Raw genomic sequence first — 12,341 nt, 5'->3', positions numbered from 1 at the left:
AAATCAGAACTGGCAAAGTGGAATTATAATAATACCTTTTATTAGGGGGTAATTAGCATATCTTGCATAATTATGTGAACAGCATTTAGAAAGGGAGAGAAATTGTAAATGCTAGAGTGACAGAATTTACCCTTCAGCATCGCTTGAATGTTTTACCTTAGAATGACACTCTTCATGGATTATTTTTTCTCCCAGAGTGGGCATGTTACATTATTCTTTAGCTGTGTATTATTCTTTAGATGTGAATAATAGTTTTCTAAACCATTCTCAGATAAGCTCTTCATGCAAGTCATCACACATTTACCCTCTTGCATAACACCCAGGGAAGTTATCAGCCTAGATTTCTTGCAAAACAGGCAATGCTAATTTAAATAGTTGGGAGGATCACTAAGGCAACAGTAGGAGAGGGTCATGGGAGTACCTAGATAGATAGATGAATCAAGCTTTCATTTCATACATCAAAAGAAAATAAACATACATGTGGCACAACTGCACAAGAGGTATAACAAATTGCACGTTTTGAGAAAATAACTCTCCCTAACAAAGACAGGAGAGTTAAAAGGATGGCACTGAGAGAACACAGTTATGCACACACTACTATTTAAACACCGGTTTTACTTCTCCTCTCCTAAACAAGTGGCTTTAAAAGACTTTTTGTGAGCATCCAAAAACATCCAAAGCTAGGATCAGTTCTAAGAGCTCTCCAGCTTTTCACAGTTCCTGACCAGAGGAACTGTTTCTCTAGTCTTGTAAGTTTAGGCCAACTCCTGATAAACTCATTTTCTCACCTCCAGTCTCAGTAACACAAGATCCAAAGCAATCAGACAAACCTCCCCAGCCTACCTTCCAAGGGTCTGTCCAGGAGGAAGGGGAACTCCAGGGGTTGGGTGTAGTGCTGGAAGCTTCTTTGGTACTTAAGAGCCAGATGGGAGATGCTGCTGCAGAGAGGTGGGTGAGAATGATCCCATTTTCAGGATGTCTCCTCTGCTGGCAGAGTCCTAAAACAAGAGGGGTCAGGTGTGAAGGACACATTAATGGAGGAATTCCCAATCCAGTTTAATACCCGCAGCCCCTAAGAAGATTAAATAGTATTGTATAGATTTGGGTCTCTGAAGCCAATACCTTTGTCTGCTACCAGAGGTTATTCTCAGTGTGAGGGCAGGTGATTATCCCCTTCACAAACTCCTGGATTGAAGCACCAGCCATGGGCACGGATCACCCTCACAGCATTGGCGGCGAGTAAATCACATTTATAAACACGTCTAAACAAGGCACATGGAGCTGCATTTTGAGGCATCTCCTATGGCTGACAGGCCAGATGCCAGACAAGCAGCTCTGCTGGTCTTTGCCACAGTATGTGTCTACTTTGCAATCCCAGAGCGAGGTTTAAAACTTATCGATTCATGAAAAAATCCCTCAAGACCAGGAGCACTGAGGCAGAGGGAGGGAGCAGGGACCTGGGAATGGTTCCCGTGACACTTCTGTGGCACTGATACGGTGGAGTTTCACAGGGGAAGAAATAACACCATCCCTGGCCAAGGATTTAACTGCCACAACAATCGAATCATCAGATTTATCACAGGGGAATTAGAAAATTATGATTTGGTTTTGGGTCCCTCATGCCAAGAAGCACATTGAGGTGATGGAGCAAGTGCAGGGAAGGGAATGGAGCTGGGGAAGGGTCTGGAGCAGCTGAGGGAGCTCAGCCTGGAGAAAAGGAGGCTCAGGAGGGACCTTGTGACTCTGCACAATTCCCTGACAGGAGGGGACAGCCGGAGGGGGGGATTTGGGGTCTACTCCCAGGGAACAGGGACAGGAGGAGAGGAAATGCCCTCAAGTTGCACCAGGGGAGATTTAGGCTGAATATTAGGGAAAAATTCTCTACTGAAAGGGTTGTTCAGCATCGGAACAGGTTGCCCCGGGCAGTGGTGGAGTCCCCATCCCCGGAGGGATTTAAAAGCTCTACAGATGTGGCACCTGGGGACGTGGCTTATGGCGGCCTTGCCACTGCTGGGGGAATGGTGGGACTTGATGACCTTAGAGGTCAACATCAGCTATTCTGTGACTTTCTGATAATTTTAAAGCAAACTGTTGTCTGAACACACAACTCCAGGAGTACATCGTTTTGCACTGGAGTTTATGCCTCCCGCGCCCTACTCCCACACGTACAGAACTGGGAGAAGGAGGCGCACTACCCAGTCGGGATGCTTATCCATAAACCCTTCTCCACACATAGCGCTTATTTGTGGTCATATTTGATGTGGGCACCACATTGTCCCAGCACGGACACCCCACATTGCCGCCTCCCGTGCGCTGCCAGCCCTCACGGGCTGCGTTGAGGCGCGGCCCTTCCCGCCCGGGCCGCGGCTTCTGGGGGGCCGCTTTTCGTGCCGCACGCATGGCGGCGCGGCGGGTCGGGTGGTGTAGCAGCGTTTTCTTTCCGCCGCCCTGCTCCGTGCCCGCCGCCGCCGCTCGGCCCGGTCCGGTCCGGGAGCGCTCCGGCAACAGCCCCGCTGAGGGCGAAGGCTTGTAGGGGGGCTGGATCCCTGTCCGACCGCCCTCGGGGCCGTAGGACTGCGCCCTTTCCCCAGCGAGGCTCAGCTCCTGCCGTCTCCAGGCCTTATTGTGCACCCGGCTGGAAATGCTGTGTGGGGTTCAGCGTGCGTTCACGGAATCTGTGCTCAGTCCCACGTTTTGAGAGGAAAAGGGTAATTGTCTCCTCTCCCCGGAGTCAGCGTGAGGGAGCACAAGTGCACCTTTGATAATGGTTTGTGCCTTTCCGTCCCGCTGCAGGCAGGTGATCCCGGCCGATCCCGTCCGTGAGGGCGGCGGAGGAGCAGCTCGCCATGCCCACGGTGGTGGTGATGGACGTGTCGCTGTCCATGACGCGGCCGGTGTCGGTGGAGGGCTCCGAGGAGTACCAGCGCAAGCACCTGGCTGCCCACGGGCTCACCATGCTCTTCGAGCACATGGCCACCAACTACAAGCTGGAGTTCACGGCCTTGGTGGTGTTTTCATCCCTCTGGGAGCTGATGGTGCCCTTCACGAGGGACTACAACACGCTCCAGGTAGGGGGTGTGAACACTTAAAGCAATAAACCGTCGACATTTAAAATAGAAGAGCCAATTACACCACAAAAGCACAGTGAAATAGTGTGATTTGGTATCATCCTGTGCACAACGTCTTGAATTGAGTGGGTTAGTCCTTATTTTAAGGGTAGGTGAAATCAGTGTGTTTGAAACATTGAACTTTGACAGTTACACCTTTGAAAGTGAGTACTGAGGTGTGGCTGATTGATTCTAAAATGGGATGGAGTTAAAAATGGGATGGGGAGAAGGGCTGCCTGATGAAGCTCTACAAGTGGTTCTGTGATGTCCCTGTTTTTATGTGTAGTTGTTGGTTTGCTCTTGATAAACCGTGCAGCTGACAGGACCATTTGGAAAGGCTTTGAGTCAAGCGATTTGGTAGAGAGAAGATGTTGTTGAGAGTGTGTAGAAGTCAAAACAGTGCAAGAGTGAGAGTGATTTTAGGCCTCACAGATGTGGTGGGAAGTTGGGAGGAGGATATGGAAAGGAGAAAGTCCAAGAGGGAAATTTCACAGGAATGCAGCAAGGCATTGGAACCTCTGAATCCAGTAAAAATGGTACATTTATATCTGACCCTCACATGCAGGAGGAAATAACACACTGCTGTCACAGGGTACCATGGTTTAGGTTTGTCCATGGGGCAAAGAGATTTTGAAAGGTGTTCTCTGTTATGTTTGTAGTTTAGCAGGTGAGTGCCAGTGCATCCTCTCTGATTGATTTTGACTCCCCTGAGAGTTCATTTGAGGAATTTTGCAAGCCAGGGGCCCAGCCAGGCTCCTTTAGCAAGTTCATCTCACAGCTGCACTCTGGTGATGCTGTGTTAAGTGTGGGGTTTCCACTTTCAGAAGAAAAGCTGTTTTATGGATGCAGATGCAAATTTTGGGATTGTTTCTCTCTGCCAAACATCTTTTGTGAGACCAATTCCTTGTGATCTCTGTGAATCTCTGAGAAGTTTGAGCTGCTCTGACACCTTCGAGTATTTTCTCAGCTAAATGTTTCCCGTTTGATATTGCCTCAGGTTTCCACTTTTTTAAGACATGCAAAGGTGTTTTTTCACTCTTAAAAGAGCTGTGTTGATAATATTACAGTTCCTTCAAAGCCATGAGTGACTGCTGGGTGTCTCCTGGCAGGGATATTCCCCCAGCAGTGACTGTGGTGTTTGTCTTTGCAGGAAGCCCTGAGTAACATGGATGATTATGACAAGACCTGTTTGGAGTCAGCGCTGCTGGGGGTTTGCAACATTGTCCAGCAGGAATGGGGGGCAGCAATTCCTTGCCAGGTATGGCTGATTTCACTGGTTTAAGTTCACTGCATATTTAGTTATCCCTGGCAGGGAGATTGGAACTTGGTGATCCTTAAGGCCCCTTCCAACCCAAACCATCCTGTGGTTCTGTGATTGATTCTATTCCTGTGAGTCGCACATAGAAACATAAATTTAATTTGAAAGTTTGGAATGCTCTCAGGCATGCTGGTGCTGCAAAAACACAATGAGTTAGTATTTTGGCTAAGCCTGCAATGTGAACAGAAGGTGATCTTTATAAAAATATTCAGCAGCAAAAAAAATGAGATTGTTTCATGCCCGATGTGTTATTGTAGTGCAGTGGATTATAAAATGTGGCTCAGGAGCACTGTTGTGCAGGCCTGGTGTTTGATCTGGATGCGATCTGCTGTCCCAGGAGCCTCACTCCATTTGGAAAGGGTGTAGTCCCACATGCAGGAGCCTTTCCCCTGCAGTCCTTGATGATTTCCAGGGCTTATAACAATTCCAGCTCTGAACCAACAGCATGGGGCTGCTGCCGAGTGTGTTTTGATCTGACTTCTATCCCAAATGAGTCGTTTGCCATGCAGCTGCTCACACACTCCATACAGCCCTCCCAGCTCTCAGCCTTCCAAATCTGCTGCCTCTTATGGCAGAGTTTGCTTTTAACCCTTGATTTTCTGAGACACTTGATTGAAGTTCAGTAATTTTGCAGCTCAGTGAGCTGGGAAGATGCTTGAAGCAATATTCCTTAAGGAGAAAAAGGATAGTGCTTCATCATCCAACATGGACAAAGGGCACCTTGGGACAGCAAAAAACATTCAAAGCAAAGAACAAGAAAAGTGTGAAACCAAAGAGAGATTAGATCTCAATTATTTTGTCTCTCATTTGTGTCATAGCTCATTTTACTGGCACTTCAGGTGCTGGGGTGGTGGAGGGCACTGAGGAATATACTGTGTAGCCTTGGAGTAGTGGAAAACATCACTGGTGAGCACCAGTTCTGAGAAGACTGCATGAGAGACTGAGGATGAAGGAGGAATACAAATCTGGATGTAGCAATTACACATGGAGTTTCAATTGCATTTGATTTTCCTTACCTACCAGCCAGCAATCATGCCTGTTTTGCCATGCAGCATTGAAGGAGCAGCTCTTTTACTCCTCTGGAAGTGACTGGATCACAGCTGAGTGTAAATAACCCCATTATTCACTGTAATCAGTGCAGATTTCCATAAGGATTGATTCTGGATGTGCAATTGAATGGAAAAGTGTGTGGTTTTGCTATAGTAGTTCTGCTGCAAAATGTCAGCATACTGTAGCTGTATTTGCAAAGAATTAAGATCACTAATATTACCCTTTTTTGAGGTTTCTGTGGCTTGTAGTGGAAGCTGAGTTGCTCTCCAGATTCTGCAGAAGAAATGGGCTTTATCATCCGTTTGAAAATAAACCTGGAATCCTTGAGTCCAACAGCTCAGCTGTTTTGGCTGTGTAGTCCCTGTGCTTCTAATATACACTTAAAAATGAAATGTATGAGATTCAAATTGTAGTGCAATTACCTAATGCCAAGAAAACATTTATTTACAGGCACACCGTGTAAATCACGAGGGTTCAATCTTCAATTTCTCCTTTAAGTGGGGCTTTTTCTGGAAATTCTGCTCGCATTTCTTTGCGAAATTGCATGAAATCCCCCAGTTCGTTGGATGAAATCCGGGTGGGAGCAGGGATTTTCGGTGGCAGCGCGTGCTGAAGGAAGGCTCCCGCAGGGTGTGGGTGTTCAGGTGCGAGGTGCCGCTGGCAGTGTCTCACGTGTCCCCGGTCCCCGCAGGTTGTCCTGGTCACCGACGGCTGCCTGGGCATCGGCAGAGGCTCCCTGCGCCACTCCTTGGCCACTCAGAGCCAGCGCAGCGACAGCAACAGGTTCCCACTGCCCTTCCCGTTCCCGTCCAAGCTCTATGTCATGTGCATGGCCAACCTGGAAGAGGTGATGTCTTTATTCTTTGTTACATGGGATAATTGTTGGTCTTCTCTGAACTAACGACCAGGTCAGCACAAAACATTGCGTTGATGTTCTTGTGCTTAAGGTTTTGTTGACATTCTGGCGCTTAGTTATTGGGTAAAAGGGAATTTAGGGTTTATTGTTTCACTGTTATTATCTACTGCTACTGCATTATTACCATAATCTTTATAAATCGTGTCAGTTTGTCCCTGGGGAATATTATGGAATTTTAATTTTTCTGTTTATATTACTACTGCATTAATTACTTTGAATGTTTTTGGGGCTCTTCTTAATCTGCAGTTAAATTCTTGAATAAGCGACTTGTGTTGCAGAGATGCTCAACACTTATAACACAGTAGCTGTATGTAGAAATGTGAGAGGAGAAAATTGAAGTCTCCAAGCCACTGTTCAAAACAGCTTCCCTTAGTTTTGAAGGAAAGATGTCAGTTTTCTTCCTCCTTTCTCAATCTCTTGCAAATTTCAATCCCAGCTTTAAAAATCTTCACAGGAGTTAGAATTCTGCTGCATAAACACTGTTTAAAGAAAAGCCCGTTTGACTAATATTCCTTAGATTCAGTTTTAGTAATAGCATTGCTTTTGATTGACACCTGTATTCTTGTGCCCTTCACAGAAGGGTTTTCTGCTTTGGCATCAATTAGATATCTCAACTTCATGATCTCTGTCAAGGATGATCCTTCTGATTAAGCTGGTGGATTGAAGCGTTGTTTGCACCTCAAAATAACTTAAATATTTAAAATAAATAATCTATTTCTGATAAGTAATAAGAGAACATTGCCTGTGAGACAAAGAATGTTGCTTTATTTGGAAAGGAGAGAGAACAAAAAATCATGGGAGCATCCAATGAGATGCTTTTTGCTGTGTTGTGTATATTTTCTTTAAAAATACTGGTTAGTACAAAAGAGAATAAAAAGAACACTCAACAAAAATATTTCCCTTTATTTTTCTGCAGCTTCAAAGCACAGATTCCTTAGACTGCCTGGAACGGCTCATTGATTTAAACAATGGGGAAGGGCAGATTTTCACCATTGATGGCCCCCTTTGCCTGAAGAATGTGCAGTCCATGTTTGGGTAAGCACACTTGTAGATAACAGACCTCTGGGAAGGTCCCCAGTTGGTATCTTGAAAGGAAAACAAATACAATAAGAAATCTGGTGATATGAGATGTTCTAATTAAACTCCTTTTTTTTGGTTTTGTATTTTTTTTTTTATTTTATGATCTTGTTAACTGTAATTTCATCTTGGCCTTCACTGGTTATGGTCAATATTTATTTTAGTCATTGTAACCAAACCATAGCATCTGTTTATGCCTGGCAGATAGAAGACTGTAATTTCCATAATTATTGTTCATTTGCTATGAGTGGGATAATACTGCTTTGTCTCATCATTTAGCAACGCTGGAACTATTGAATTAACTGTAGTTAAAAAAGGTTTGGGAGCTAAATTAGTGTGCTTTAGACAAACTATTTTCATTTGATATGTTTTCCTTAATAACTGTGTTCTAGAAAGCTAATAGACCTGGCTTATACACCATTCCATGCTGTCCTCAAGTGTGGCCACTTAACATCTGATGTACAAGTATTTCCCAGACCAGAGCCTTTCATTATAGATGAGGAAATAGACCCCATTCCTAAAGCAATTAATACAGGTAACAAATCTATGATTGCTTTTATACTAAAATCCATCTGATTTCTGCCCTTTCACTACCACCTCTCATCCTGTGTAGTTATTGCTTCATCCACTTTGTCTCTGCAAGGATCAGTCTTTGATTGTGTAATTTTTTGGTGTATGTGTGACACCAGGGGACAAAAATAGCATCCTACTTCATCTGTGTGTACCTGGTTAAAGGGCTGGGGTAGGGTAGAGGCACTTTCAGAGCTCAGGGTGCCAGTTCCTAGGGGTAGAGACTGGAAGATAATCACAGGCTGCTTTCGATGAGCACCCTCATAAGTCTCAGGGAGGAGAAGTTATTTTTAAAAACAACTGTGCAAAGAAAAACCTTCCCAGCCCTCCTGTTAGTGGACACAGCTCCCATGAGCAGCAGGCATGTGGTTTTTCTCTTTTGGAATTTATAAGACAGCAATTGTGTACAGTGTAAATATCAAGGTGCCCAGTTCTGTAACTGCCCAGCAGCACAGCTCATGGGCAGCAGTCCGTGTGTGCTGAAAGTCATCTTCAAAAGTTGTGTGATTTATGTATTTCTCATTTATTAACACCTTTACACTCCAGTTGAGTTTGGGTTCTCTTGTGCTGCCTTTAGTCATTGCTTCAGAAAACCTGGTGGTGCAAGAAGTGGTGATGTTAAATTTGCTCTGAATACATTTCATTTATTTCCAAATATGACTTAAACTGTCTTACATCTGATTTACATCTGTTGTCTCTCTGCAGATCTAGAAATTGTTGGGTTTGTAGATATTGCTGACATTTCCAGTCCTCCTGTCTTGTCCAGACACTTGGTACTGCCCATTGCACTTAACAGAGGTGAGCAAGTTGGGTTTATTTCAGCAAAATCTACTTTAAGCTTCCCTTGTAGTGTGGTTTAGACTGGAAGTACAGGGGCTTTTTTCTTTATCAAAATACCAGATACCATATTTGTGTGATTGCATTAAAACCTCGACTACAAGCTCTCTTATTTTGCATACTGTGTTTTTTGTGAAATTCATAGAGGGACCAGGGTCCTTACAACATCATTACTAATAGAACATGCTAAACTTACAGTTCAGAATAATAATAATGAGCCATGAAATATGTGGTGCAAGATGACTGTTTAATGCCCTTGAGTACAATGCAGTGGAATATTTATGTATCATTATTGTGCCACTTTGCCCAAGCAGTTCATTCTGCAGCTGTTTGTTCTACAAAAGTATTAATTAACTCTTGAAAGCAGACAGTAAAGGGTGGTGTCATGGAAACCAAACTTATGTTTGAATTTATTCTCATGTTTTCTCTTTGTTTGCTTTGATTCTTCCCCAGAGGGGGATGAGGTGGGACCTGGGATCACAGATGACACTGAAGATGAGAATTCAGCTAATCAGATTGCTGGGAAAATCCCCAACTTCTGTGTTTTATTACATGGCAGCCTGAAAGTGGAAGGCATGGTGGCTCTCGTCCAGTTGGGGTATGGAGCTGGATGTCTGCCTGAAAAATCTCTTACTTTGCTCTTTTAGGCTTTATTTATAAATTATGTTTATTTATATCTGCATTCTGTGCAGAACTCTGCACTGCTAGACTAAGCTGTGGATTTTTAATTGCAGATTTGTTTCTGTCAGTACAAATTGCAAACATTGAGCCTCCACACAGTGAGAGGGAGGCACATTCTAGGCAGAGGGGTGGAAGATTTTCAGTATTTGAGGTTTTGCTCTTTTCCACAGGCCAGAGTGGTATGGAATGCTTTATTCACAAGCTGATAGCAAAAAGAAATCAAACCTCATGATGTCACTCTTTGAACCTGGTCCTGAGCCACTCCCATGGCTGGGGAAGATGGCACAGCTTGGCCCCATTTCAGGTACTGGCCACACTCCTTTGAATTACTCTTCCACATTCAGTGTTGTGTGAATGATCTTAACAATTCTTAGTTGCTAAGTCTATAATTTATTTTTTCTCCCAGATGCAAAAGAAAATCCTTATGGGGAGGATGACAATAAGAGCCCTTTCCCTTTGCAGCCCAAGAACAAGCGCAGCTACGCTCAGAATGTCACTGTCTGGATCAAACCCAGTGGCCTCCAGGTAATGATCCAGGTCGTGCTGCTTTACCTGGAGCAGCAGGAACCATCTCAGCAGGAACTGCAGTCTGTGCATGTCTTGCCCGTTTAATCTAATTGCTTTATTGCTTTTCTTTCATTTTTACAAACACTGTGTCTTTACAATGTCATGATTAAAATGCAATCAGAAAGCATAGCTTGTTTAATGAGAGCTGTGTCTCCAGTGGAGCATCTGGCTTGGTTTATTGAATTTAGTATAATTACCAGTTATGTTGCAGTCTTTGTGAGCTGCAGTCTTGTCAATGGTCAGGATAATTTATCCATAAAGAGTTGGGGATTGTTCTGCAGCTTCCCTCAGGAGCTGCCAAGATTTCTGGTTTTTTGTTTTCTTCTCTTTTCTGCAGACAGATGTACAGAAGATCTTGAGAAATGCAAGGAAACTCCCTGAAAAAACACAAACTTTCTATAAAGTGAGTAACATTGCAGGATGGCCTAAGTTTGATCCATAGTGATTGTGGTGCATTTGACAGAGGAACCACACTGTGTGTTCTTGCAGGCTTGCAGTGCTCTGCAAAAACTTACAGACTGATTAGGTGAGACAAGGGGGTCTCATTTCAATGGTCTGGCACTACATTTTCTGGCACAGATGTGTCATGTCTACAAGTGCCTCTCGTGACCTCTGCTACTTCCATGGTGAACGTTTATGCTGTTGTCCAGGCAGAAATTAACTGAGGGATCAGAGAGGAATAGGAGCACAGATGCCATTCTGAGTCTTGAAAATGTGTCCTCCATTTTATCTACAACTGAAGCAGAGAAAGAAAAAGTTCCAGGCACATTGGCCACACCATAATAATCCATAAGCAGACTATAGCTGGAGGTAATCATTCCTCTTGCAAGTGTAATGCTGAAGCAGTTTGGTATTGCAGCCTCCAGAGACCTGAAGAATACCCTGTCTAAGTGCACTTAAGCACATAAGTTTACAGGGAAGAAAAGGCAATGTGTCTACATTTTCCTGGACACTGTGGTTAAAGGCAGCAGTCAGTCAGTGAGGCCTAAGATGGAGCCCTGCTGGGACACAGACAAAGCAGGCAGGTACAATAGCTGAATGCATAAAAGGAAGAAGTGGAGATTTATTGGAAAGGATCAAGGGAAGACCACGCATACCATCATTCCCGATTTTCTATCCATGAGCAGCTGGGCAGTTTCCAGCAGCTACACTGTGAGTAACATCACCTTTAAAAACAGATACAAGAAACCCGCGTTTGATGTCCAGGCTTGGAGTGGCTTTAAAAGGGGTTTTGTGCCTTTGCAGGAGCTGAATCGTTTGCGAAAGGCAGCTCTGGCCTTCGGCTTCCTGGAGCTGCTGAAGGGCGTGGCAGACATGCTGGAGAGGGAGTGCACCCTGCTCCCCGACACCGCCCACCCCGACGCCGCCTTCCAGCTCACGCACGCAGCCCAGCAGCTCAAAGTGGCGAGTTCTGGAGCCTCGGAGTACGCTGCCTATGAGCACAACATTGCTCCTCTGCAGACAGACTTTTCCAGTAGCGGCGCTGAGAGAATGTGAAGTCTCCATTTTGGGAGCTTCTCTAGATTAAGGCTCATGTGGTTCAAACTTTACTCTGTTTACTTTTTAGGGCCTGTTCCATCGCTGTTTGAAGAACTATCTAAACAGGGAAGTTTTGCATCAGTGCTCTCTAAACAGACGTAGCTCGTTTGTGGTGGCTTTTAGTCAGACCTGGAAACTGTGGAAAGTGTCCCAAACCCAGTGATGGTGTCGGATGATGGGTGGAAGTTATATGTGAGGAGAGAAAAAATGCCATTGGAGGCAGCTCTTGGGTTTTGGCCTCCCCAGAATGCAGTTACTAGGTAACTGAACTGGTGAAGGTATCCTAAAAGGCAGCTACTACACTTTAAGCATAACTTGATTAGTCCAAAGAAAGGTGTGAGAAGCACCCTGCAAGATCAGATGGAGCTGATTTTGGGGTGTTGGCCCTGACTTTATGCCCAACTTGGCAGTCTGTACTGAGCATTGTCACTTGCACTGCAGTGCTCATGCTTCTGAAAGTAACTTGATCTTGGGACACATGGTTTTGTATTTGCATAATACAAATAAAGAGTAATTCTTCATGAAAATTTAAGTTGGATTTGTTCTGTTTTCATAGCAACCAGGCTGTGTGGCCCAAAACACTGACCTGGTAAAGGCTCAGGTCCTAGCTGTTTATCTCAAGTTAAATATCAAATTATACAACTTCTCAGAAAGTTGTGTAATTTGAAAGAACAAAAAC

The 12,341-nt window shown here is 44.5% G+C and overlaps 1 protein-coding gene across 1 annotated transcript; it reads left to right on the top strand.

Moving 5' to 3' along the window:
- Positions 1–2,472: 2,472 nt before the first annotated feature.
- Positions 2,473–12,173, top strand: INTS14 (integrator complex subunit 14). Its single transcript, XM_062501274.1, has 12 exons — positions 2,473–2,708; positions 2,794–3,068; positions 4,258–4,365; positions 6,167–6,322; positions 7,308–7,426; positions 7,861–8,003; positions 8,744–8,836; positions 9,329–9,473; positions 9,727–9,860; positions 9,963–10,081; positions 10,461–10,526; positions 11,369–12,173. Exons 2-12 carry the CDS (start codon positions 2,847–2,849, stop codon positions 11,618–11,620), a joined length of 1,557 nt encoding a protein of 518 aa, XP_062357258.1. The 5' UTR covers positions 2,473–2,708; positions 2,794–2,846; the 3' UTR covers positions 11,621–12,173.
- Positions 12,174–12,341: the final 168 nt, after the last annotated feature.

This window comes from Cinclus cinclus, chromosome 13 (assembly GCF_963662255.1).
Source record: "Cinclus cinclus chromosome 13, bCinCin1.1, whole genome shotgun sequence".
Taxonomy (NCBI): Eukaryota; Metazoa; Chordata; class Aves; order Passeriformes; family Cinclidae; genus Cinclus; species Cinclus cinclus.
The sequence above is the reverse complement of the archived record's forward strand: the minus strand, read 5'-3'. Positions and strand labels throughout refer to the sequence as shown.

Bases quoted from the DNA above. Each gene is read 5' to 3' on its own strand.
- INTS14 (XM_062501274.1), top strand. From the start codon at position 2,847: ATGCCCACGGTGGTGGTGATGGACGTGTCGCTGTCCATGACGCGGCCG. The intron at 8,004-8,743 runs GTAACAAATCTA...GTCTCTCTGCAG, and splicing joins TCCTAAAGCAATTAATACAG to ATCTAGAAATTGTTGGGTTT. The intron at 8,837-9,328 runs GTGAGCAAGTTG...ATTCTTCCCCAG, and splicing joins GCCCATTGCACTTAACAGAG to AGGGGGATGAGGTGGGACCT.